General features: G+C 33.8%; 1 protein-coding gene across 1 annotated transcript; it reads right to left on the bottom strand.

The window, feature by feature from the left end:
• Window positions 1-386: 386 nt before the first annotated feature.
• LOC128215247 (deleted in malignant brain tumors 1 protein-like) lies at window positions 387-23,864 on the bottom strand. Its single transcript, XM_052921955.1, has 11 exons — window positions 23,782-23,864; window positions 18,879-19,029; window positions 18,458-18,621; window positions 18,171-18,335; window positions 17,546-17,717; window positions 15,333-15,502; window positions 13,339-13,491; window positions 6,598-6,748; window positions 4,019-4,179; window positions 2,206-2,355; window positions 387-547 (listed from the first exon to the last, which is right to left on the bottom strand). Exons 1-11 carry the CDS (start codon window positions 23,840-23,842, stop codon window positions 387-389), a joined length of 1,659 nt encoding a protein of 552 aa, XP_052777915.1. The 5' UTR covers window positions 23,843-23,864.
• Window positions 23,865-24,784: the final 920 nt, after the last annotated feature.

The following is a 24,784-nucleotide window of genomic DNA, read 5'->3' as shown; positions in this document are numbered from 1 at the left end:
AAGAGCAATTGTTAATGTGCGTCGCGCTCGCATCACAAGCTAAATCGTCTACGAATATAGGTCCGAATCCTGGTCCAAAATAAGCCGATCGATAAATTTGTTTAGCCGGACTGAAAACATAAAATCCTGTCTAATAATGAAACCGTTTACGCTATCCGGGTATTACAAACACGGATAACAAATGGACCATATATAGCATATTGAAACGTGAGACAAATTAAAAGGTGTAAATGATTTGAAATATTTATTAAATTATTTAGTATAGCATTGCCAGACTAACCCTGCATTTAAGAATTTGATCATGGATGGTATGTTAGGCTTCTAAACAGGCACATTGTTAAATGTATAGCTACTCATTGTGCTAATTGTATCATTTACAATATAACTTACGCGTAGCCAATCATTTGGCAGATGACATTTGCTGCATCCATGTTGAAGCCATCTCCACAGATCGTGCCCCAGGTGTTCATTGCCTTTAACTCTACCCTACCACTTCCTGGAGCACTTCCGTTCACTAAACGGATATCGTCTACATCCAGAGGAAATCCTTAATATTTCAATGTCAGAGTTAAGGAGGGTTTAGGATGGGTATTCGCAACATTATAATGTTTGCATGTTGAAATCTAGTTTGTTTGTGTGTTTTTCCAAAAGGAAGTAAACATAATAGGGAAAGCGCTCGACTATTCGCCGCTTTGTCTTAGAAATAAATGCATAACTGATATAATATCTACCTGTCAAAAACAATAGAGAAATATAATGATAGTCAAATAATTTGCCTACATTTGTATTTAGGTTAATATGACTTGTCCATTGAATGAAGGTATTTTAATTTTTTCGTGAATTTACCTAAACGCCCCAAAACTTTAACCGGATACAGTGTTCTTAAGTCAATCAGGGGCCATGTTCTGTATTTGTTGGTATTGTAATATGTATTCTAATAGTGAGAATGTCTTGAACAAATATGAAAAGCATGAAGTGAATTAAGTGAACGATATTGGATTTATAAGTTAAAATGCCGAATTGGCCCAAAGCTTTAGCCGGCGATCGATTTCACCGCAAACGCAGCCGACGACGACGCTAGGGCGAGTAATAAAGGCCTTCTTAGTATTCAATCAGTCAAGGACAAATGTCATTACTTCTACTACTACGCCATTGAAAACGTACAACGGTATTTTCTGGCAAAATATTATAGTTTAAATCATAGAAATGTTACTAACTATATTCCTGACATTCTCCGTTTGTTTTCCATGTTTTTGTGAAGTTGTCGCAGGTCAATTCAAGAACTCCTACATATTTTTTGTAGTAGGAGCAGTCGGCATAAAGAATTGACCCATTGTAGCTGAAATATCCTGCATCCCAGAAATATATGTCCGGTTTTCCGCAGTCTACAAAATGGACGAGTTAAATGTAGGAAAGTCAAAATGCGTTGTCCAGCACATATAACTGATCAGTAAATGGATTTAATATTTATATGAAAAACTACAGAAACAAGCTCAATAGCCAGGAGATTTAACATAAACCCCGTTTAATGGCACCGGAGTAACGCAAAGACATATAATACAAAAGCGAAAAAATCAGAAACAAGAAACATGGAACAACACCTCAAAACTCCACAAACAACACGATGCATATATACCATATAAAAACAAGGTGTGTTTATGAAGGATTGTTAGGTACTGCCTAATACCGATGGATCCCAATAACATTCGAAGACTACGTTATCGGTGTGTCATAGAGCTATTGACACATACGTATAAGTTAAAGAGAACGGAAAACTTGCCATTGCAAACCACAGAAACATCTCGTGCATGACTGCACGTGTTTGTGTAGAGATATGGACAATCGCTGAGATTTTGGTTAAACGGCTGGCAATCAAGACGGTCAATGTGCACCGGTCCAGTCCCCTGGCCATGATATGCAGCAGTGAAGAATTGAGCTCCTCTAATAAGGAATAATACGATGTAATAAAAGTCCATTTACATCAACTTTGAAAAACGATCGACAAATTTTAGAAATGAATGATGCGTCTAGTGTGCGTGCGGCAGAATGACGTGTTATGCATTGAAGTTAAAGAATAAAATACAATTCTAGATATCAAGAAACAGAATTCTTAATTTTTCGAAGGTAGGTCACTGTTAATAGTAAGTATATAGTTATGAACTATTCAACCTTAACACAGAGTACGGAAGGCGCCATACTTTTTACCAAGCATCCTACAGAACGCTTCTGTGTCACTAATATCAAAATTGTCATCACATATTGTCCCCCATTGTTCGTTTATAAGAATTTCTGCTCTTCCATCATCTGGGCCGGTACCATTCACCAAACGCACCTCAGATATATTCAGAGTTGGCCCTAGAAAACAATTTGTATATTGTAGTGAAAATCCCATGCCTAAATAATCGAATTTTGTATGAAAATTAGCAATACCCAACAGAACAGCTCAAAACAGAATGAACCAGTTCAAACATTGAACATAATTATATGTATGCTATTTGTTTTAAGTATCCTTGACTTTTGACAAGAAAAAAATTATACGTGCTCAAATAATTTAGCATGGCGATCGGCCAGTCAATACATGAGCACACAATTTAGCATATTGTAATTGACACAGAAATGTAGATAAATAATTAGTGATATAAAATACATATACAGCAGACCTTAATATTTTTTGTCAATAATTATTACTTTTTCCAAAACAAACGTTCAATAATACTTTAATGGAACTCATTTTTCTTATTTTTAAGACATATTTACAATATCTGTAATAGTACATCGATCAAATCTTAATACCAAATTTATCGGATAATAGTCTCAATTTGTAAAGGGCCAATTCTTTATATTGGCACATTTTATTTACTTAATAATAAGATGACATGGAGATGTTGAACAAAATTATATGTAAGGTTTTTGTAAAAAAAGTAACAAAAACAAGGAGTAACACTTTGAGATAACTTAAAGATCATCTTCCCAATGAACGATTCATACCTGTTTAGCCAAAGTATTACTTGCCGAGCAGTTCTTATTCATCTAACGCCAGTTTGAAAATAATATTTAGGTAGGTTTGTTCTGGAGAGGAAAACAACTTGAAACAGGTACATACTCAATGTTATATAACCCAGGTGATTTAGTAATCCAGTCTCAGCAAGGATTTAATCAATGTGTTTCCTAGTTTGTACAGGTAACATACAATGAAATAATTGTGTATGCTTTCTGCTTTTAATTTTAAACTCGCACAGAACTGTACTTCAGAACGATACAACATAATTGGCTTTATCACAGAGTTCAATTTTATGCTAAGCAGTAATATTAATAAGTTAAGTTAAATATGTTCTTAATTTGGTTATTGCCTTTTGGGTTTTATGGTCAGCTAAATAGTTTTTGTTCATAACAGTTCTTTTTACTTTTTAAGGTTTTGCAAAAATAGTAAAAACACTCGTAATACAATGAGGTATCTGGTTTATTTTGAGTAAATGTGTTATTGTTCACACTAGATTTTGTTAAGAATACTGGAAAATATGGTCGGTTCCTGTAATAATTCAATAAAATGCTAATACCATTTTTCGGAAACGCATTTTTCTGCACCATTTTCTAGGTGATTCAGATTAACATTACATTGCTTATTATCAAGCAATTATGTATATACATATTTTCTACATTATCCCAGTTAAATGTGTACAAAATACCATATATATTACGAGAGATGTTGCATTTTTTAAGGTGTTTCAGTTTATGCAAAATGCAGCACAACATTGATCTGACAAAGTATTTGGCTAATTTACATTTAGATATGAGCCTTTCTTAACAATAAAATGGCAAACAACACAAGAGCCATTAGTAACTCAAGTTTTAACATATTTAAAAATATAAATGTATGACCAATACTGACCGCTATTACACGACAACCGAATGTTTGTATCAGGCATCAATCATAGTTTAAATAATAACGTTCAAATGCACTATTTTTGTTCATTACTTAACACGATCTATGAAAAATTAAGTAAAAATATTGTCTTACCATAGCATGCAATGGAGACATCACGCTGATGGGAGCATTCATTGTAAGCAAGGTAAGGACACTGATTTAAGGTAGGAGTATCATAAGAACACTTTAAATAATCGATAAATACAGGGCCTGACCCTTGCCCGTATCGAGCGTTGCTGTAAACATCTGCACCTCTAAAAGATAAAGACTTGTTACTTTGTAAAATATTAATCATTATCGCCTTAAATGCTTAGGATAGCGCAGTCGCTATGTCGTTTGGCAGTTATGATTAGTCAATAATTGAAATTCAAGAACATAGTTATTCTTTTTTACGTTATCCTTATTAATATAGAAATTCATTTATTATTTGTTGATCAATGTAAGAAAAAGTGAATATCTCTTTGCAAAAATAACTTAAAAAGAAATAAGAACTATTAAAAACAGGAATGCTCTAATAAGATTCGAACCATTGACGAAACTAATTATCACACAAGTGTTTTTAATCGTTCTTGGTTACATGAAAAAAAATCATCTCAACTTTACTTCAGTCCAAGCATTTTGCAAGCCGTTGAAGTATCCTGGCTGTTAAAACCGTTATCACATATTGTTCCCCATGTTCCGTTCACTTTAATCTCTGCTCTGCCAATATATGGACTGGTACCGTTGATAATTCGTGCTTCCGAGATATTCAGCGGTCTTCCTGAAGAAAAAACACGGCAAATAAAAATATAATAGGTGTGCAAATGTTATTCTTGCGTTGAATCGTCATTTTGAATTATCAGTGGATTTCATTTTTCTAGATTTCTTATAGCGTGTTAGACGTTATATATAGACCTTTTATTACCTTCGTTCGATTTCACTATAATCATGTCACACATTTCATGGGTGGATGTTATTTCAGAATATTTTTATTATAATGTAAATAAGTTATTTATAGTTACCATAACAAACAACATATGCGGCCTGTGCATGCACACAGGTATTTTTAACCGTATATGTGCAGTTTCTTATATCTTTTTCAGCTCCGGTGCAGCCTAGATTGGATAAATAAATCGGGCCTTCTCCGCTTCCAACGCTTGAATAGGTATATCGGCTGAATCAAAAAGGGATTTCGAATGCAAATGGTTGCTGATACACCTATAAAGTCTATAGTTCAAATATATGTAGTTAAGCAACACTTGGAAAAACCACTGTCTATCGATTACTGATTTGAAAAAAAATGGGGGGCTGATAGGTGGAACAATATTTTCAATAAAAATACTAATATTTGTTTCTTTTTTAGAAGCAAACAATCAATCGATCAAATCAGAATGGTCGATAAAATAAGATATAACATGCTAAAATAGTTTACGTATATTTAATGTATATATATGCACTGTATTTGAGACAGTAGATGCTTCATTTTGGTTAGATTTTATTTCTGATTTGAAAACTGTATGGACTGTATCTTTACCTGACAGCATTTTGATGTGACTGATTAATGGATACTAGTTGGACAACTTTTTCCCCAAATTTATTTTGAGGGCGGTCAGAGATCTTTTCTTAGAAAACATGTTTTTATTTGAACTTAAAATCAGTGCGATACAAACCAAAAAAAAAAATCAATTTGAACCAGCAAATGTTGATTGTTAAAAATTGTAATCCCGATTATCAAACGTTTTCGAACCGAATGTATGAATAGTCAGTTGCTTTCATGCCACACAGATTATATACGAAGACATATACAATGTTACATCATCGTTCAAATATATTTTGAACTGTTTGTCGTTGTAATAAGTAATATAAATTTTGCGGAAAAATATACAACAACAATAACAGATTAACTGATGGGAATAACTGATTTGTTTGGTATTCACACTTTATGAAAAAAATATGTTTTATATCCAATGTTTATCAGCAAAAGTTTTGCTAACAACGGAAGTAAGAGTTTTCTCTTTTTTGTATATATCAGAGAACTCTTTCTCAACAACCTGGAAATAGAAAATTGACAGCTACGTCATCAGCCATAATTTTGCGTGAGGGTCGTCCCATGGGTAGCGGCGTAAATAACACTTTTCGTAAAAATAGGGGTATTAAAAAATACAAAAAAAAAAAAAAAACTGCGAAAGAAAGTATTTTAGCAACCCCTTATAATATCCTTTACAATGACACTCGTGAAATAAAATACGATCTTAAAGCTGCACTCTCACAGATTGACCGTTTTGCCAAAAAAAAATTGTCTTGGAAAAAGCCATTTTTTTTCGAAAATCCATGGAAATCAGTTACATGTATATAAGACTGCTGATAAAAAATAAGATCGTAGATTTTTACATTTAAGTTCGAAAATTGTTGTTAATGCATTTTTTCTTAAACCGTTAGTAACGGTTTAAACCGTAAAACAATATTTTTTAACGGAAATATGAACATCTGCGATCTGATCTTTTGTCAGCAGTCTTTTATCACTGGTTCGCAGATATTTACGTTAAATATTGCTCTTTCCATGGTAAAAATTTAAAAAAAAGGTTATAAAAATGGTAAATCTGTGTGAGTGCAGCTTTAAATTAAAATAAACAAATATCCTCTGTTCCTTTTGTTTCAAAGTGTAACATGGTTCCGGCTTTAACCCTTTATACCTGAGTCCAAACATTCCGCAAATCACATTGGCATCGGAGTAATCAAATCCGTTTCCACATACTGTCCCCCAAGTGTTGTTGACTTTGAGCTCAACCCTTCCATGGTAGGGACCTGGTGTAAGGCGGACATCCTTAATGTCCAACGGATAGCCTAGATTAGGATGAAACATAAATAGGATTATTTGTTATTAAGGAATCCTACCCACAAATGTGTAACTGCAAGATGCCTGATGATCCCATACTACTGTAGTATCACTTAAGAAGGAATTTGAGTGCTGAAAAGAAAAATGCAAGAATATTACCGAAACAAATATTATAATCAAGTTTTTTTTTTTTTTTGGGGGGGGGGGGAATTCAAGATTGCAGAATAATTCATTCACGTCTGATTTTCGTTGAAATATAGATCAAATGCACTTACACTTATATTTAATGTACGATGTACTTTAGTTAATATACTTTCCTTTTATTTTAGGGCCAGTTTTATTAAAAACTTCGTACGAACTACACCCGAAATCTGCGATCACTTCGTACGAACTTGCGTGCGAAGATTTCTGCGACCGTTTTATTAACGCCTTCGTACATTATTTTGTACGGACACTTCGTACGAAAGCTTCGTACGCAAATACTCTTCAAAAGAATGAAGAATCGGACGAAAATGTTATCAAACCGTAGATGTGAGTATACTAAAAAAAATCACAAATAGTGATTTGATCTGCTTCGCTTTTCGAATAATCAAAGCAGATATTTACTATTTATTTTAATAAATATAGTGGGTGGCAACATTTTGTCGACTACGGTTGCTACGGCAAGGTTTAACCCGTTTACAGCTGTTTCCTGTGTCACATTGCAATGTTTTCAGGTTGTGACGCATTTCGATACCATTAAATCATATTCATTTCTTATCGCTTGTACTGTGTATAATAATTATTACGGCGTTAACATGTTAAATAATCACATCCCAAAAGGTATACTTGTCAGTACTGTACTATTACTTTCGTTATCTTTTTTTTCTCTTCTATTGAAAAACCCGGAAGTACAAATTTCAGAAAGAGTTTAGTTAGCGCATATAATTTGAACCGTTTCCTTAAGATATGTAAGTTTACACACTCAAATATGTTGTAATATACAATTCTATATACTAATCAGTATACAAATGGCATTTGTCATTATAAATAGGTAGACCTATTGTCAATTACAATATAGTCTTTGTTTATTATTGATATGATTTATTAAGTTTTTCATTGCAGGCAATCTTTTGAAAGAAAAGCTCAGTCATCTGAGATGCAGTGTTGCAGCACTGAAAAGCAATGGGTATGAATGTATATCTCAGCATATGAGTACACCAAATATTGCATAAACTATGCAAACATTAATCGGGGAGAAGGATTATTAATAGATTTTTTTATTGTTATTGGACCCAGTCTTTCCAAAACACATGCAATTGCCATTCAAGCATAGTGTAACGTGCGAGCCAAACAAACAAACACCGGATAGACGAGCTTTCTGGCGTAATGAAACAAACAACAACAGATAGCTTCAAGGAAAAGCATGCTTGACCCTGAAGGGGTCCACTGGTCTTTATATACACTAACTTCTCTATTCTTGCATAGCCCGGGATTTGCTAATTTGCATATTACCAACCAAGTATGCATCCGGTATAAACGTACTTTCGTTTTGTAACGGAACGTTATCATGAACGCACATCCGCCGCCTACAGCGGACCGTTACAATATTATGAAATAAGAAAATACTTGCTACTGCTTCTTGCAAACAAACCGATTTTTTACCAATATATGTAATCATAATTAATACAAAATAACTCAGACAGTGCAGGCATTTCATTTGAATTTGAGGAATGGCTTTAACAAAACAAATTTACACTGGAGTGTTGTTTTTTATCTTTTAAGATAAATGTGTACTTTTACAAGAAATATTATCAAGAATTGTATTTGAAAAAATGGTAGACCATTTCTTTTTTTCACAAACAACTTTCACGTTTTATGGATAATAGTAAAGATTTATGTATCTTCTATATTACAGGTGCCCATCCTAGAGTGATGAACACATGCCCTCTTGGGTAGGAGAAAGTCAGACAAACACCTGTGGCTATATCACTACACTTCTCTCAATCTAGCTCTATGAGTGATCATGATGTGAAGTAAAACAAAATGCAGTCATCTTTTTGTCATATTAAATAAGTTATGAACAAATAAAATATTTCAAACATTTTATTCATTCTTTATTTTGACAAACAGTATGAATAAACATACATGTATACCAAAAGACAAACAAATAATTGCCAAATAATGGGCACAAAAATATGATAATATTAAAGTTGAAGATTTATTGTTAATATTGATTTTTATGTGACAGAAAATGCCCATACTTGCCAAAACATTGAATATCAAATGACAAGGTTTGGATTTACAAAATTCTGCCCAAATGAGTATAGATCTGTGAGTTTGCTGTTTGTATTTGTTTATAAAAGTCATGATATATAAATCGAAGTTCTTAAAACAAATGTTGCAAACATAAAACAGTGGTGGATCTGATGTTATGTTGAAATGATATACTTGTATAAGCTATTTAACCTATATATGATCAGATTCTTATGGAAATATGAGCTTTAAGTATTACTTTATTCAAAAATGGTGACCAAGAAGGTTTCGTTCCTTGTATTGATCAATGTTATATTGTTCACTTAACAGCTTGAGGTAAATGCAAGTTATAATACAGTTCAGAAACTGCTCAACAGTTATAATAATAAACCCTTCCTCTCAATATGGTGTACATTTGTGGGAAGTTATTTCAACTCCTTCAAAAGGTTAAAGAGACATGGAGCAGACACAATTTGTTACAGACGGACAGACAGACAACTCCAGCTAAAACAATTAGTCTATTTCAGGAGGAGACATACTTATCCAAATGGTTCTTGAGAAAAAGTCATTGAAAATAATTTATAAAAAGTACAATAAACAGGCAGTCACAAAAGTTAACATGATCACTAACTTATGCTTAGTTGAGCTGGATGAAAAATGTCTTAAACAAAATAATTGAGAAGTTGTCCAAAATGTTACAGCTACATGTAAGAAGTGAGCCAAGTTTCAATAAAAATGTCTTATTATGCACAACAGTAATTACATTGACAGAGACATTCTTTTGTAGTATTTATAAATGGAGTCAGTAGCTGAGTCCTTGGATGACATAACAGTGCAGTATGCTGGTTATAAAATTTGATCCTTTTAAAATGACATGCCAGCATGTATAAAGATGGTCTCTTCTTCCTGTATAGAGTCAACATCAAAGTCCACAGTAAATAGATTCATGTGAGTTGCACAAAGACAGAATTTTCAATTTTAAACAATTTACAATGTTGAATGATGTAAATATTTGCTCAGATCACAGCAAAAGTAAACTGAATGAATCCATTGACGGTGTTGAAACAGTTTCTGTTTGAAGGCTGTTCAACTCAAGCACAATCCTTTGATATGAGATGGTGGCATAAACAGTTTTGTGAATTCTGTCCTTGAAAAGTCTTTGGTTGTCTCAAGTATCACCTTTAAAAAAACAGTTAATTTGAATTTTGTAGATATTGGAAAGTCTACGGCTCAGTAACTTTCGTTCTTGGTTCTGAAGTATTTATGACACAGCGATGAGTCTCTGAAACGAAAAACAAATATTATTTTATAAGAGCAAAAAAAAAAACAAAGATAAAATAAAAAAATGAGTAGATGTACAAGATATTTTAAACTTACACCTTTTAACAGTCACAGAATATTTCACAGAGCCACTTGTAAAATAGTTATAATAAAACATATGTGGTTTTCTCAGTTAAATAAAGGGCACAACTCAAAATCTCTTAAGGATACCTTGAATTTGATTCTTTGACAACAGACTTATCTGCTAGAAATCATTAAAAAACCTTTTTATTTCTATTGTTTTCTTTAAGGCTGCACTCTTACAGATTAACAGTTTTGATAACATTTTATCTTTTTTCCTGGAATGAGCCAAGTTTGTGTAAACATCTGAAAACTAGCGACACAAGAATGCTGACAAAAGATTTTATCACAGTTTTTCATATTTCTTACGCAAATTAATGTTTTTGAAAAATGCATAAAACATCAATTTTGAAAATAAATATGAAAACTTACAATGTGATTTTTTTCAGCAGTCTTATATCACTTGTTGCTATGCATTTTCACAAAAGTTTGCTTGTCCCATGACAAAAAAATAGAAAAAGTTGTTGAAATGTTCAATCTGTGAGAGTGCAGCTTTAAAGCCAAGCAAACAGTATAAGCATAGACACATATATCTAGTGATGTGGATTCCATATATATGCTGCACATCTTTAATATAATAATTATAGAATGTGCATCAAACTATATGCATGAGCAGTTTAAAAGTTTGTATTAAATTGAGATTTGGTTAAAAACAAATGCTACAAACTGACTGTAAATACATACATAATGCACGATCTCCACTTGATTTGCACTTGTGGTTATTTACTTTTATCTAAACCCGAAGTTCTGTGAAACAATCAATTCCATCTAGTTACCAGCTGCAGCATCTTGGATCCATGTCAAGATCTGTACATAGTAAAAATGTATAATTTATTTATTTATTTATAAACAGGCTGTTTTCTTTCTGAAGCTTAAAATATGGTTGACATATTTCTTTAAATGCAAGGTGGTTTGCTTGAGCTCAAGTATTTCATCAGTCATGGGGTTCAAGATCGGAACCTGTCCCACTTTTACACCAGGGTTTACCATACTAATATTATACCGTTCATGAGTTTGTCCCAGTACTAACCCACACAGGTCAGATTGTTTGCAAATTAAGTTATCAGGAACAGTTTGTAGAGCTGGTCGAACAATTCAACTGCAAGCTTTAAGACAAGTTATTTTGAGTTCTAAGGGCCTGTGAGCCAAGTTGATAGAGCACGAACTTGCAAACAGGGAGTCCAATACCCATTACTAGCTGCACTCTTTTCAGAACCGCAAGAAAATTGAAAAAAATGTAGTTTAGGACAAACAAGTCTCCCAACTTTGACCATCAGAGCTTATGCTTACCTTCTGGCTGCTCTTGATATTTTAAATAATACTTTTTGACCCACCCCACCCCCCGCATCCCCCACCCCCTAGCTACAATAATGAGCGATCAGGGATACTTTTTTATTATGTTGACATTTGTTATGTATCTCTGTCTCGAGTCTGCCATAGTCTAAAAAAATTCAAAAGACTCGTTGACACTCATCTTAAAATGCAATCTGCTATAGAAAAATGATAAAAACTTTGACAGATGAAATCACAGATCAGTGTAAACACTGTCATATAAGCAGACTGTTTTCAGCTTGTTTGTTTTACCTAAAAGACCTTAAAATTCATATACCATGAGTATGATGGTTGGATAGCATTTTAATAAAATATTCCAGTGTTTCTATCACACAAAAACTCTTAAAATGCATCGTAATAAGAGCTTTTTTGTTTTTCAAAACATTTTGACAGTTTGCGCGATGTTGCGTCCCCTGAAAATTTAGTCAAAACGGCGTCGTAACCATTTGTTAATTTCTCACCGGGTTGCAGATTCCACAGAATCGTCTTCTGTCTTGAAATTGGCAGTTGGTTTTGTTAAAATACGCCATAATAAATGAAAGATCGCCACTATATAATATTTCTGTTGTGGTGGCGGCCATTTTTTTAAGTCTTCGAAGTTCGAACGCCACCCTCAGAGCTGTCGTAGAAATTTTCGTAAATCTACGAAAAACAGGTTCTTGTACGAAAAAAATCTTAATAAAACGGCTAAACGGCCTAAGATACTTCGTACGAAGTTCGTACGCAAAAAAGACTTCGTACGAAGTTTAATAAAACTGGCCCTTAGTCATACCAAAATTGTGATGGGTCACCCGGCATCAACACAGCCATTCAAACTTATATAACTTAATGTTTGATGTTCGGTCTTATGATTCCAAAATTGTAATGAATCACCAGGCATTTTGCATAACGGGTTTTGCTTTATCAGTGAACACGCTTATATTTAAAAAGATAGTAAAACAGGGCTTATATTTACTAACGTCCTTCGTCTATACTTGAGACTCAGAGATTTTTAAATTAAACAGTGAGTCATTGATATCATTTATTTTTACTAAAAGGTTTACCTGTTCTTTAACTGATAAAATGATCCTCATTTTTAAACTCAATGCATAACAATGTATAACAAACATACGTTTTGAGTTATAAACCTTTAACTACTTATTAAATAATGCATTTAAGGAAAGTATTTATTACTGATTGTAAGATTGTAACCGCGTATTTAATAGCTGAAAACGCACTAGCATTAAATGACAGGTGGGTCCAAAAATTTAACAGTGATCAACTTTCGCCTCATAAGGCAGAAATACAGTGTTTTCTTCAGTTTTCTTTCTTTTCATTGTTTTCGATATATATTCATCCTTTTTGGTAAAATAAAAATATATTATTATTGGTACTTCTTATTTAGAAGTAAAAAATTCACAAGGTATAATTATCTAGTATATCATGTTTCAACATCAGTAGTTTGCGTTTTACAAAAAAAAATGAAATGCAGTCTCAAACTCAGACTCATGACGATGTATTAAATAAATGTGGTTCCACGAGAATGATTGACATATACTTGACAAACGGTCTTTTAATTTTTCTTCAATTGACTACAGAAACGTTTCTTATAGAGGAATATAATAGCAAATTAACCTATATAGTATATTACCAGTTGGAATGCATGTGGCGTTTCTACTCCACGCGGCATTGACGCATTGTAGAGATATGGTTGAAGGATCATATCCTTCATCACATTCCACCGTCAGTGTTCTATTATGATAGCTGGTTATCTTTCCATGGGACAGATTCGCTTCCCCACATTCTGAATGATTAAAAATACATTTTTAATGATAACTGCAGTCTTTACAAAAGTAACGAAAAGCCCAGGTGGCCACCTGGACACAGGAGTGTTAAAATGTCATGTTTTGAAATTATCAACATGAGCTTTGGCCAACATTCTGGCATTGTTTAGCCAGTTTAAATTTTAAGGTAGAACAACTATTAAAGACCGCTTACAATGCCACATAAAACACAGGTATAGATTTTTCTATATAATTTAGATTCACATTTCTACAAACTTTAATAAGTGTAGGTGCAATAATTTTAGAGATGACTGGGGCGCCATTCGTTCCAGGGACGAAACGAAACCTGAAGGCAAGGAACGTGAAGGGATGGGACATGACGTGACGGGCGTCTATATAAGCATTACTAAATTGAACATACATGTGACAAGAATACATACCGGAACAAAAGAGTGACAATACGTATCCCTCAATACATCCCCCACGATACGGAGATCTGTGGGTGCACTGGCTAAGGTTTGTAGTAAAACAATCTAAATTATCGACCAACATCGGAGCTTTTCCTGGACCGTACCAAGATGTTAAAGAATGTGTAAAGCTAAATCGGTAAAGAATAACATGTTAGGGAAACAGAAAATGAACGTACAAACTGCATACATTTCATTGTTTATGAAAACATGAAATTATACCGCAATACACTTGCGTAGTAAACGAAAAATGCATGTATTACGTCATGTTAAGCATCGTGCACATCAGCTTCCGTGTAGATGTATTTATGTTGTTTGGGCACACAGTTCCCCATGTATTGTTGGCTTTAACTTCCACACGACCAGCGTCACTATCGTTTCCAACGAGTCGTATTTGCGTAAGATTAAGAGGGGCAACTGTAATTGAATTTAAAGACAAAGGCAAATTCGTTTATTTATTTCTTAGTATATTCGGTTATATATGGTATATTCGTTTATGTAAAACCATATTCAAAGGAAGAGTTATCCATGTGTTGTACCATAACAAGATGCAAAGATTGGTGGTAAGATTGCTAATGCTGTAAGTCTTAGGATATAGCGGGAAAAAGTTACAAATTTAGTTGGGGGTATGGGCAGGCACAGAGTGCGTCCTTCACTCTCTGTAGCGCTAGTGGATCGTTGTTTAAGATTTGTGGTATATTTGATTTTCTACCGTTTACAAGCGAGACTTTATTAAATTGAAATAGACTTGTACGAAAGGGGCTTAAATATTCAAGTTGAAACTACCAGTATATTACTGTGAACAAAAAAATCAATTCATTACGGTGAATGGCCAAAAGCTTCTACACCAATGGAACACAGTTTGAAACAGGAAGTGTCAGACCAATGATTATGAAGTCATTGAAAGACAACACTATTGTAGAAAGAATTTCAACTAATTGTAAATAACTCAATACATATCGGCGGTACTGTGATTCAAACAATTGTTTTCTTTTTACTTCCGTCTTTTTAATGTGTCATATTTATGCAAATCCTAAGTTATGCTTACAAATTGAATCAAAGGCGATCCCGAGGAGACAGTGACTATTTATGGTAATGATATGAGTTTTATGAGTGCGGTATTGTTTGCCGTTCAAATGACAGCAAATACGAATAGGTAGTACATAACAACAACATTCCAATTATACACGCATGCTGTACTTGCAATGTTAGCACAACTAATTGTACAAAACAGTAACTACACCCTTCTTCAAATTATACATAGTTCGTGTTCCAGGTTGAATCTGTTTTCAATAGATTAGGCAGTTGGTGCAGATTTGTTTTTACTGAACGGGTTATTCTTTGAATAGTCAAACTAAACATTAAAATCGTTTAGTTATTTCACTTATACTTACGATTGCATGCAACACTTGCATAATAATAATAATCGGAACATGTTGTATTCAAAACGTAATTGCAGTCGAGAATAGAGTCTTCATTTCCATTACACCGCAGCTGGTCAATATAGGCTGTGCCATTCCCTTGCCCGTAGTCTGATGAATAGTAGCTGTATGAAGTCACTGCCCTGTGGGATAATGCATGTGTTGGTAAATAACTGCAACACATTACAATGAAGTTATGCGTTTGATTTTATCGGATATCTGTTACGTTTGGGGGATTTTAAGTGCAAAATTTGAATACTTTAAATACTTAGATAATTAGATATTGTGTTTCTCATTTTCTGAAGCGAGCGGTCTGTATGAAACAAGATGATTTGGTTGTATATGAGAGGCTGGGTAATAGTATTTCTTAATTCGTAAAGTATTCGTTTTATAGATAGTGTACCGTTTTGTAAAAAATATGATGAAATGTTTTGAAACACGACAAGAACATTTTAAGGAAAGTAAATATATTTTGTCATTCCTTTGCATGCGTGAATATAACGCACACGCACACGTACACACACACACACACACACGCACGCACGCACGCACGCACGAACGCACGCACGCACGTACACACACACACACACACACACACACACACACCTTTATTATATTTTTTAACAGCTTGTCCCTTGGTTACGTATTTATCTTAAGAACATTTATTTTAAATGCGAAAAGCGTATTAGACACTATTTTCGGCTGTCTAGTGTTGCATTTAAACGTAATGGAATTGTTGACTACACGACTGTTGCTCTCCTTTGAAAGTTTCAATAATTGTTTTCGAGCTTTATCCTTTGCTCACACTTTTATTGTTTCCAATGACAGATGATGACAGGCATAATGCACCTTAACCTAAAAATAGTTTCAGCCAGTATTTGATTCGATCACACCCAAATGAATGTGTATGTATAGTGCATCATTCCGTTCATAGAACGTTTTTATTAAAATTAGTTTCGTGTAACTTTGAATAAATAGGGTGTTGTCTAAAAAAATGAACAATAATAATTATATTTTCAAATATCGTTAAATAACAATGCAATCATGAAACAAAGTTTTTAAAGGCACTAGACACCAGATGGTTCAAAGTCGGCAAATGCACTATTTCCTCTAACAAGACTAGAATTGTCAATCGAGTTTACCCGTAAAAAATAACACATAACAGTTTCCCAGTTTACAGTGTGTATGAAAAGCATGTGGAAGTTACGTGATTAGAACATGTACATCGCGATACGTTATTTTTGGTATCGTTACAACTCTAATTGTACACACTGACTGGAAGGGGGCAGTCACGGAGTATGGAAACCGATTAATTAAAATTGTCGTTCATTTCCATACAACATTGTAATTCTCATGGCGCCCTTTGATGCTTGGTATCAATGGTCTTTATTTTACCAATATGAAATGTATATATTGCCGCGTCGTTGATTGCATGATAGAAAATAGTTCTAATTATTTACGTGCACGTGGTCAGTGCCCAAGGTTCCTCTATTGGTCGTTTGTTTACAACCGAAGGAATGGTAAAGTGCATTCCGTTAACTTGCAGGAATAAATAATTATGTCCATTGGTTTTGATAGAGCATAAACAAACACGAGGAGTTTGAATGCGGCTTAAATAGTTTTGGATTATCTTTCCTTCAATGGACGTTTCATTATATATTTCTTTCAATATATCCGATTCGATTTGATTCGCAATGCGTCAGTTATTCAGTTATGATCAATTACATAAATTTAAACAACCTATGACAAGAACAATTATTATACTTCAACACCGACGATACGTTCCTTTAGAATTGAAGTTGTTGGATTTAGTTATGAAATCATGTAAGATGAGAAAAAAAATTATAGATTAAAAATCAGATGTTTTATAATACAGCATTAAGAGAAGAAATACTGTTAAAAATATTGACGGTTTTTTACAAATCCTTTCTGCTAGTAATTAATGTTTTGAAATATTGCAATACTTTGAATCAAACAAATGTTTAATCGCCGAGAACTTCGACAGGAACCGATCATGCACCTATGGACCTGTAGCGTTCTCTTGAGTCTAGATTCGTTTGTTTATAGATATAAGGGTAACTTCTACCTTGGGTAATTTTTGCAATTTATAAATGCTATAAGAGCAATTAAAAGATATCCTGCTGATAAAAAGAAGCGTTTTAGCTATTATACGTTTTACGCAATACCTTTTCCCAAACATACTGTAGCAGATAACTTCGGCCTCCACCGTTGAAAACAAATATGTTGAAGAAGACAGAGCAGAAACACCACAGATTGTTCCCCATGATCCGTTCACTTGTATTTCTATTCTGCCGTCGTAAAGACCAATCCCATTAGCAAGCCGCATGCTCTGGATCTCTATTTTTAATAAATATGTATTAAGTGCATATGGCCGATTGGCTTATTAATAAGCGTTTGTGACGCTGCACAAAATAATATAGTATGGCCAGTTTTAGACAACGTTTATTTTAGTCTACGTTAACATGTAATATGTGATAACTAACAAATTTCGTAGATCTACACCATACGATATTGTGTGTTTTTTCATTATATTGCGAGATTATATGCCTAATGCATTAATAGATGTTCTTGTTGTAATTGATTTTTGTTATTGTTGCTATTTTTGTTGTTGCTGTTGTTGTTGCTGTTTTTGTTCATTGTGTTGTTGTTGCCGTTGTTGTGGTAAGGGTGTATTATCGTTGCTGTTGTTGTTGCTGCTGTTGTTGCTATCTCAAAACTTGACCCTATATAAATTTATATACATATATACGAAGTCATAAAGATCTAGGTATATATGGGATGGGTTCTTACTGAGAGATGAGCGGCAAAATATTGGGCTGTTTGTCCATGTTCCTCGGTTGCATTCACTAGTGTACATATCCGCAGAGAATCCATCTTTGCATGAAATGGTCAACGAAGTTCCAGTTGATGAAATGGAAACTGGCTGGCCGTTTGTCACATTGATGGCTCCACAGTCTGGTAAAACACACAACAGTTTGTTAAATCATCCCTTATCATTAATATATATACACATTTTGAATACCATTGTTAAGCTGATTTGTGTTTAGCTTTAGGTATAAATTGGTTGCTAAGATTACCTGAGCAAATGACGGATACATCGTCTGAATGTGAACAAACGCTGACGTCGGTACCGTACGAACATTGGTAAATACTCGTCTCGTAGCCGTTACACGCCAGGCTCCGTAAATATATGGGCCCAGAGCCTTTACCACGTCGGGCTTTATGCAAAAACCCGGTGGCTCTGAAAAACAGTATTTACAGATAAACAATAAATGATTAAGCTGATCTTGATTATATAATGGTTACATGTAACTATTATTTTTAATAATGTCTTGTATTAATGCATCGGAACGACTACACCATCCGACTGTTTGCATAAACTCGGGTATTTTTTCTTCATGAACAAATACATATCGCATGTTTTGTTCTTTTCACAAATCTTATGCATAATAAATGTATACTTATTTATAAATAAATGTGTATTTCTGTATCCCTTACGTCATATTCAACATTCTACAGATGACCTTTGCATCATTCATATCAAAGCCGTCGTCGCATATTGTGCCCCATATACCGGCAATGCTGACCTCTACTCGTCCTTCATAGCGGCCGCTACCTTCTTCCAAGCGTACATTGCTGATAGCAAGCCCTATTTTACACGATAGTTAGTTGACAGTAAATAGGTTTTGAAACAAGAGTTTAATAATACTCGTTGCCCAAACAAATCACGAGCGATAATAAACATATCACATAACATAAAAAAGAAAATAATGATAAGAGTTCATGCATTGCTTTGACAGAAAATCAAACAACATATGCAGCTTAACCAATATTTAACTTAAAAGAAGCCAACTGTTAAAGGAAGATGTATCGATTTACAGGAGGGTTCTAGCTAACAAAGCTTGCTTTACCGTATTTTATCAGATATTAAAAGTTCTTCAAACCGATAATGTGGGGAAAACCATGACGAGTGTATCGAATATTAAAATTAAGGTATTGTTTGTTATTCCTTTTTCTGTCAAACGAAACGTTAAGCCAAATCCCTTTTTTCAATAACGTCTTAAACCATGGCAATACTCAATGTTAGTGACTTTAAAAGTTCTGGTGTCGTGCAATTAACATGAAAACGGGGCTTTTATTCTCGACGTATATTGTTCAACTTCGAAGAGTTTTACATATTTGATTTTGTCAAAGACTGGCGGTTTTTTTTTGTTCTTAAAAGGATTAAATGATTGTCATTCATTTGTTACAACCTCACACCGGGCATCAAATCAAACATGTTAATTACCATTCCGAAAAAAAAAACTACTACTTTTTACTAAGAAGGGTCTCGCTTTCTTCTGCTTGTCACTTCAAAATATTTTATTTTTTTAGACGTACCATTTTATTTTATTGAACACGGATACAATAAATTGGTTGGCAAAAGTGGGTGTACCAATCATAAAAGGAGAACAAAATGACAAACGCGATATCGAATATCTAAAAAAATAACTTTTCACGTGATCAGTTCATACCAATATATCATCGCGATTAGAGGCTTGTTACGTAGATAGGATTGTAGAATTCGGTATCTAATACTTCATTAATATCTAAATGTCGAGCTGATGTTTTTAAATTTATATATTCATTGTACCCAGTGAAGGGATTGTAGGGCAATAGTTATAACTATTAGGACGTGAAAGGACCAGTGCACTATTGGCCGATGCTGTTAGGTCCACTCACTTTTGACCCAAGACGGTTTTAACTTAGATATAATTTCAGAATATTGTCTAAAAATCATGATTAATTGAATTACGTCCCATAACATGAAACAATCATGAAAAAAATTTGGTTTTGGTTTGTGTTTTTACGACTATACCCTGCAAAAGCCACAGACAAGTAAGAAAAAAACAGGCGCTGGCTTTGCATAATACATAAATGTATTGCGGGCTGTAGAACGTTCGCACGTGAATTTAATGTTTTGTTTTGTTTAAAACTCTAAAATGCGACCGGCAAAATGGGGTTCGGTTTTATCTACATACTCAAAATTTATTGTACTGTTTTAAAAAAATAATAAAGTAAAGCCAACGCAATGAAGTTTAGGAAAGTATGTTTGTGATCGATAACCAGTGAGGCTAATAGAGCGACGTTTCTTTATGGACAGAAACAAAACAAATGAGGCATATCCGTACTTAAATCTTGTACACTGAACAAATATTTCGACATCAAGATTACGAAGTTTTTGTTTATTTAGAAAAGAAAGTTGTTCAACTTGCTACGCTCTCATTCTCAACTTTATTGTGAAATTCAAAACATAACCAGGTAGAGTGTCATTGATTTGTACAGAACTAATTCGAATGAATTTGGGTTATTTTCGACCTACAGTTATAGGTTAAACACTCACGAAGAGTTGAATTTACGTGGAGAAGATACCGGACAGCACAATATCTTTATGTTTGGCTTGCTACTCTGTATACATAAAAAGCATAGCAAGAGTGATGAAAGTGTAAAAATTATCATAGTAAACATGTGCATAAGTGTAAGTCTCTATTAACAACATAAAGATGTATGTACTACTCAAACGTACACGACGGTGACGACACCAAGACAATGATAATACCTCGATATCTTTCTTAGTTTTAGACACCATCCACCGTCATTAAGATAGATAGTAAGGACAACACACAATCAACGAAAAACCGACGCATTTTCAAAATCCGTTTAACATTAAATGGCAATTGATAACACTGTTCCCTTACCACTAGGATTTAACTGACTGAGCGCTATCAGTTCAGGGCTTGATATCTTGACAGAAGATATGACAAAACGCGGAAGAAAAAATACGTGCGCCTTTTGAAATCATTAGAGGGGAATCTTAAACAGAATAATGATATCAACACTTGAGGCAATAGGCAAATCAAATAGTGTTCTGTTTGATAACGGCTTACGCATTACAAGAAGAAGAACTAGGACTACTAAAACACTACATAAACGTGCCTGATCAGTTGTTTACCTGTTAACCGATAACGTTAAAGCCTTCATGACATTTATTTTTGTATTTGATACAAATTTCATATGCGAAAACCTGAAGGATATGTTTTGGTATCTCAGACGCATTGAGCAACGCCAGTTAAGACATTGAGATTTTATTCGCCTGTGTTAGCGGTAGTCCCGTCTAGGGCACACATGTCATAAGGAATGAGTATGAGTTTAGGTTCACGTAGACATTTAAAACGCTGCAAAGGCGGACGTAGAATAACGTCTTTGGTTAACACTCAAGCCTGTCAAATTTAATTTATGTTTTTGCTTTGTATCCGATTCAATGTATTCAATGCACCCTTTGTAAAGGTTCAACAAAAGGCGGGTGACGTTTGTTTATTGTTCTTAGATGCCGTGTTAATATCTTGAATAAATGTAGTTCGTATTTCAAAACTACAAAAAATGCTCTCTGATATTGTCATATTTTGTTTAATTTAATTCACGCGTCATACTTTACTTAACTTTACTTTTATTATTTTTTATTTATATTTTTTTTGTTTTATTTTAAAATGTACATAATTAAGTGCGATAGGGGTCACTTGCACACTTGGTGTCTGCATTCAAATGGCTTCATACTGTTTTGAATTAAACGTGCGGTACACTTATTTGTCACAATCTCACACGTGTATTTATTGCCAATTAATTTGCATGTTTCTATTTACGATTTCCATGATTGCATATTGCATAATTGTATGTGTTTTAGATTTCTTTTTGTACTTGTTGGAGAGAGATATTCCTTATCATTGACTTGAAACAATACATATTTGCAAGCGTTTATCTTTTTTTACCCATTCTATTTTGGTACAATTCGTATATGGGATATTGAAAACACTGTGCTTATAGAATAAAAGTGTTTGTGAGCTCGCCAGCAGATATAATATACACTTTTCCATTTCAAGAGTAGTTGCGCCTGGGTAAGCAAACATCAGATTTGTTATCATGAAAGTGGATGTATTTTACCTTTAATTCAACCAAATTATTTAACGCTCTTCTTTTAAAGGTTCCCGTTCATTTTTTGGCACAATGTTTTTTTTTTAATTTAAGGAGGGTAGGAAAGGACTGACGGGCTTTGACGAGAGCGCCTCCTCGTGGTGTGGCCCGGATATGACATGATGAGTTTTACATCTGAATAAGATGGTATAATATCAATTATCATACAGATAATTGAACCTCTTTTGTACTGATAAAAATATCAATCCTGTCATAACTTAACGCTCACTTAGATGTCATAAATATTTGTATTAAGAGTTTTGCTTTTAAAACTCCATCCGTGGTGATTTGCATTGGTTCGATTTTGCACACTGAATAGACTCGTTGCAAATTAGATTGATCTGTTTAGCCGATTGTATTGCTTATTTCTGTTCGATCTATCATTACAGAACAAATATATATACATGAACAAGTAGTTATCAAAAGTAGGGATAACACAATTATATCAAAATATTTTCAGTGTTGAAATTATCACAGTCTATCGAATGCAACTTCGATTAAGAAATATTTCTGTCCGCCTATTTTATGCAATGAACGGAATTTCATCACGGACCCATAATTCCATATACTAGTATCTTTTTAACAAAGCGCTAGAGGGGCTCTATACTCGACCGTGGGTGGGCGAAGTAGCGAAGCGGGTCGTTATTACTGAAAGGTAACAGACGGGGATCAATTTCTCACCATAACCTGTCTCAGATAACCATATCTATCGTTAGGCGAGTATTATAGGCATTTAAAAATCATGCTTTTCAATTTTAATTTCTATATGACAATATATAATAAGCATTATTTAAAGTTTTAAATGATACTGGTTGATCGTAATTGATTCATCTACCTGTGTAGGAAATAAGGAATTAGTATAATTGTCGTTTCTTTCGTCACAAAATCACAAGTCAAAGAGATTTGTTACAAACAGATCAGGCCTTTATCTAAAACAAATAACCTGATAAGATAATGAACGACTTTCAGCTTTTTAAATTGAACAAAATGATTATTTTCGTCATCATATCAAATCGAAGAATACGTAGTTTAAATAATACTTCTGCGTTATTATCAGAAATGTTAAAAGAACATATATACTAGTTTTTACAAGTCGAAAACAAGCAAAAGCACCGTCATATCGAATTGAATTGAAGGATAATGTTTGTTTTCGTCACTACATCTTTGTCGGAAAATATTTGGCAAAAAAAATCTGCGTTATGTTAATAAAGGTCGAAAAAAGCATATAAATAAATTTTTCTCTCAGATACCTCATTAATTTTGAGCTAAAAATCCCGTGATGCCTCACCTCTCAATCTGACTATTATTAAAATGCACTGCGCAGAAGCCTCGGCTATGGCGACACCAAGGCAATAATATTTACTCGGCGTTTTTCTTAGAAAGTTGTACTCACCATCCACCGTAACCAGGAATGACAGTAAGGGCACCACAAAAACAACGAATATTCGACGCATTTTCAAAATCCGATTGACATGATATGGCAATTGGTTACACTGTTCCCTTACCACTAAGTTTACCCTACTTAACGCTATCAGCTGAGGACTTAATATTTTGATCGAAGATATGGAAAATGCGGAAGAAGAAATACGTGCGCTTTTACAATCATTAGGAGGTAATAAGCAAATATATTTTTTTTTATATCTGTTTGACAACGGCTTAAACATTTCAATAAGAAGAAGTTGGAATACTTAAAAACTATTTAACAAGTACTTAATCAGTTGTTTTACCAGTTAACCGAAAACATTAAAGCTTTTGTGACATATTTTATTTGATATAAATTTTGCGTGCGGAAAAATAACTCAATGATATATTTTAACAATATTGTTTTGGCATCTCGGACGCTTTTAGCAATGCCATTTTTCTGTTTTCTTATAGATTAGGAAGAAAGACTGTCTTATAAATATTTGAAAACTTATCTCGCGTCTTTGTTGGCGATAATGCACACACGCCATAAGGCACACACGTCTTAAGGCACACACGTCTTAAGGAATGAGTATGGGTTAACGTTTGCCTATTAAACCTTGCAAAGGCAATCTAAGAATAAGGCGTTTGGTTAATACTCAAGTCTGTCAAATTTGTTGTATGTTTTTGCTATGTATCCGATTTCAAAGCAGTCTTTGTTTTGTTATTCATTTAATTTAAATCTCATGTTTGATATATTATTTTTTGCAAGAAATACTGGTTCATGAAAAGGCGGGTGACGTTTGTTTATTTTCTCAGATGTCTTGTTAACATCTGTGTGTACAAATGTGTGTCGTTTTCAAAACTAAAAAACATGTTCACCGTTATTGCCATATTTTGTTTGATTTAATTCCCATTGCATCTAGAAACTGTTCTCCCAGTAAGAATATGTTTGATCACAAGATAACAATGTCAAATGCTGACTGATGTTCCTT

This window comes from Mya arenaria, chromosome 13 (genome assembly GCF_026914265.1).
Source record: "Mya arenaria isolate MELC-2E11 chromosome 13, ASM2691426v1".
In the NCBI taxonomy this organism is placed as follows: Eukaryota; Metazoa; Mollusca; class Bivalvia; order Myida; family Myidae; genus Mya; species Mya arenaria.
Note: the sequence above shows the minus strand (reverse complement) of the source record. Positions and strands in the feature narration are given on the sequence as shown.

Excerpts from the sequence above, each read along its gene's own strand:
- LOC128215247 (XM_052921955.1), bottom strand. The coding sequence starts at position 23,842 with ATGCGTCGAATATTCGTTGTTTTTGTGGTGCCCTTACTGTCATTCCTG. Across the intron at positions 17,718-18,170 it reads ATTTTGCCGCTCATCTCTCA|AGATCCAGAGCATGCGGCTT; the intron begins GTAAGAACCCAT and ends TATTAAAAATAG. Across the intron at positions 15,503-17,545 it reads TACAGTATGTTTGGGAAAAG|GGCAGTGACTTCATACAGCT; the intron begins GTATTGCGTAAA and ends ATTATCCCACAG.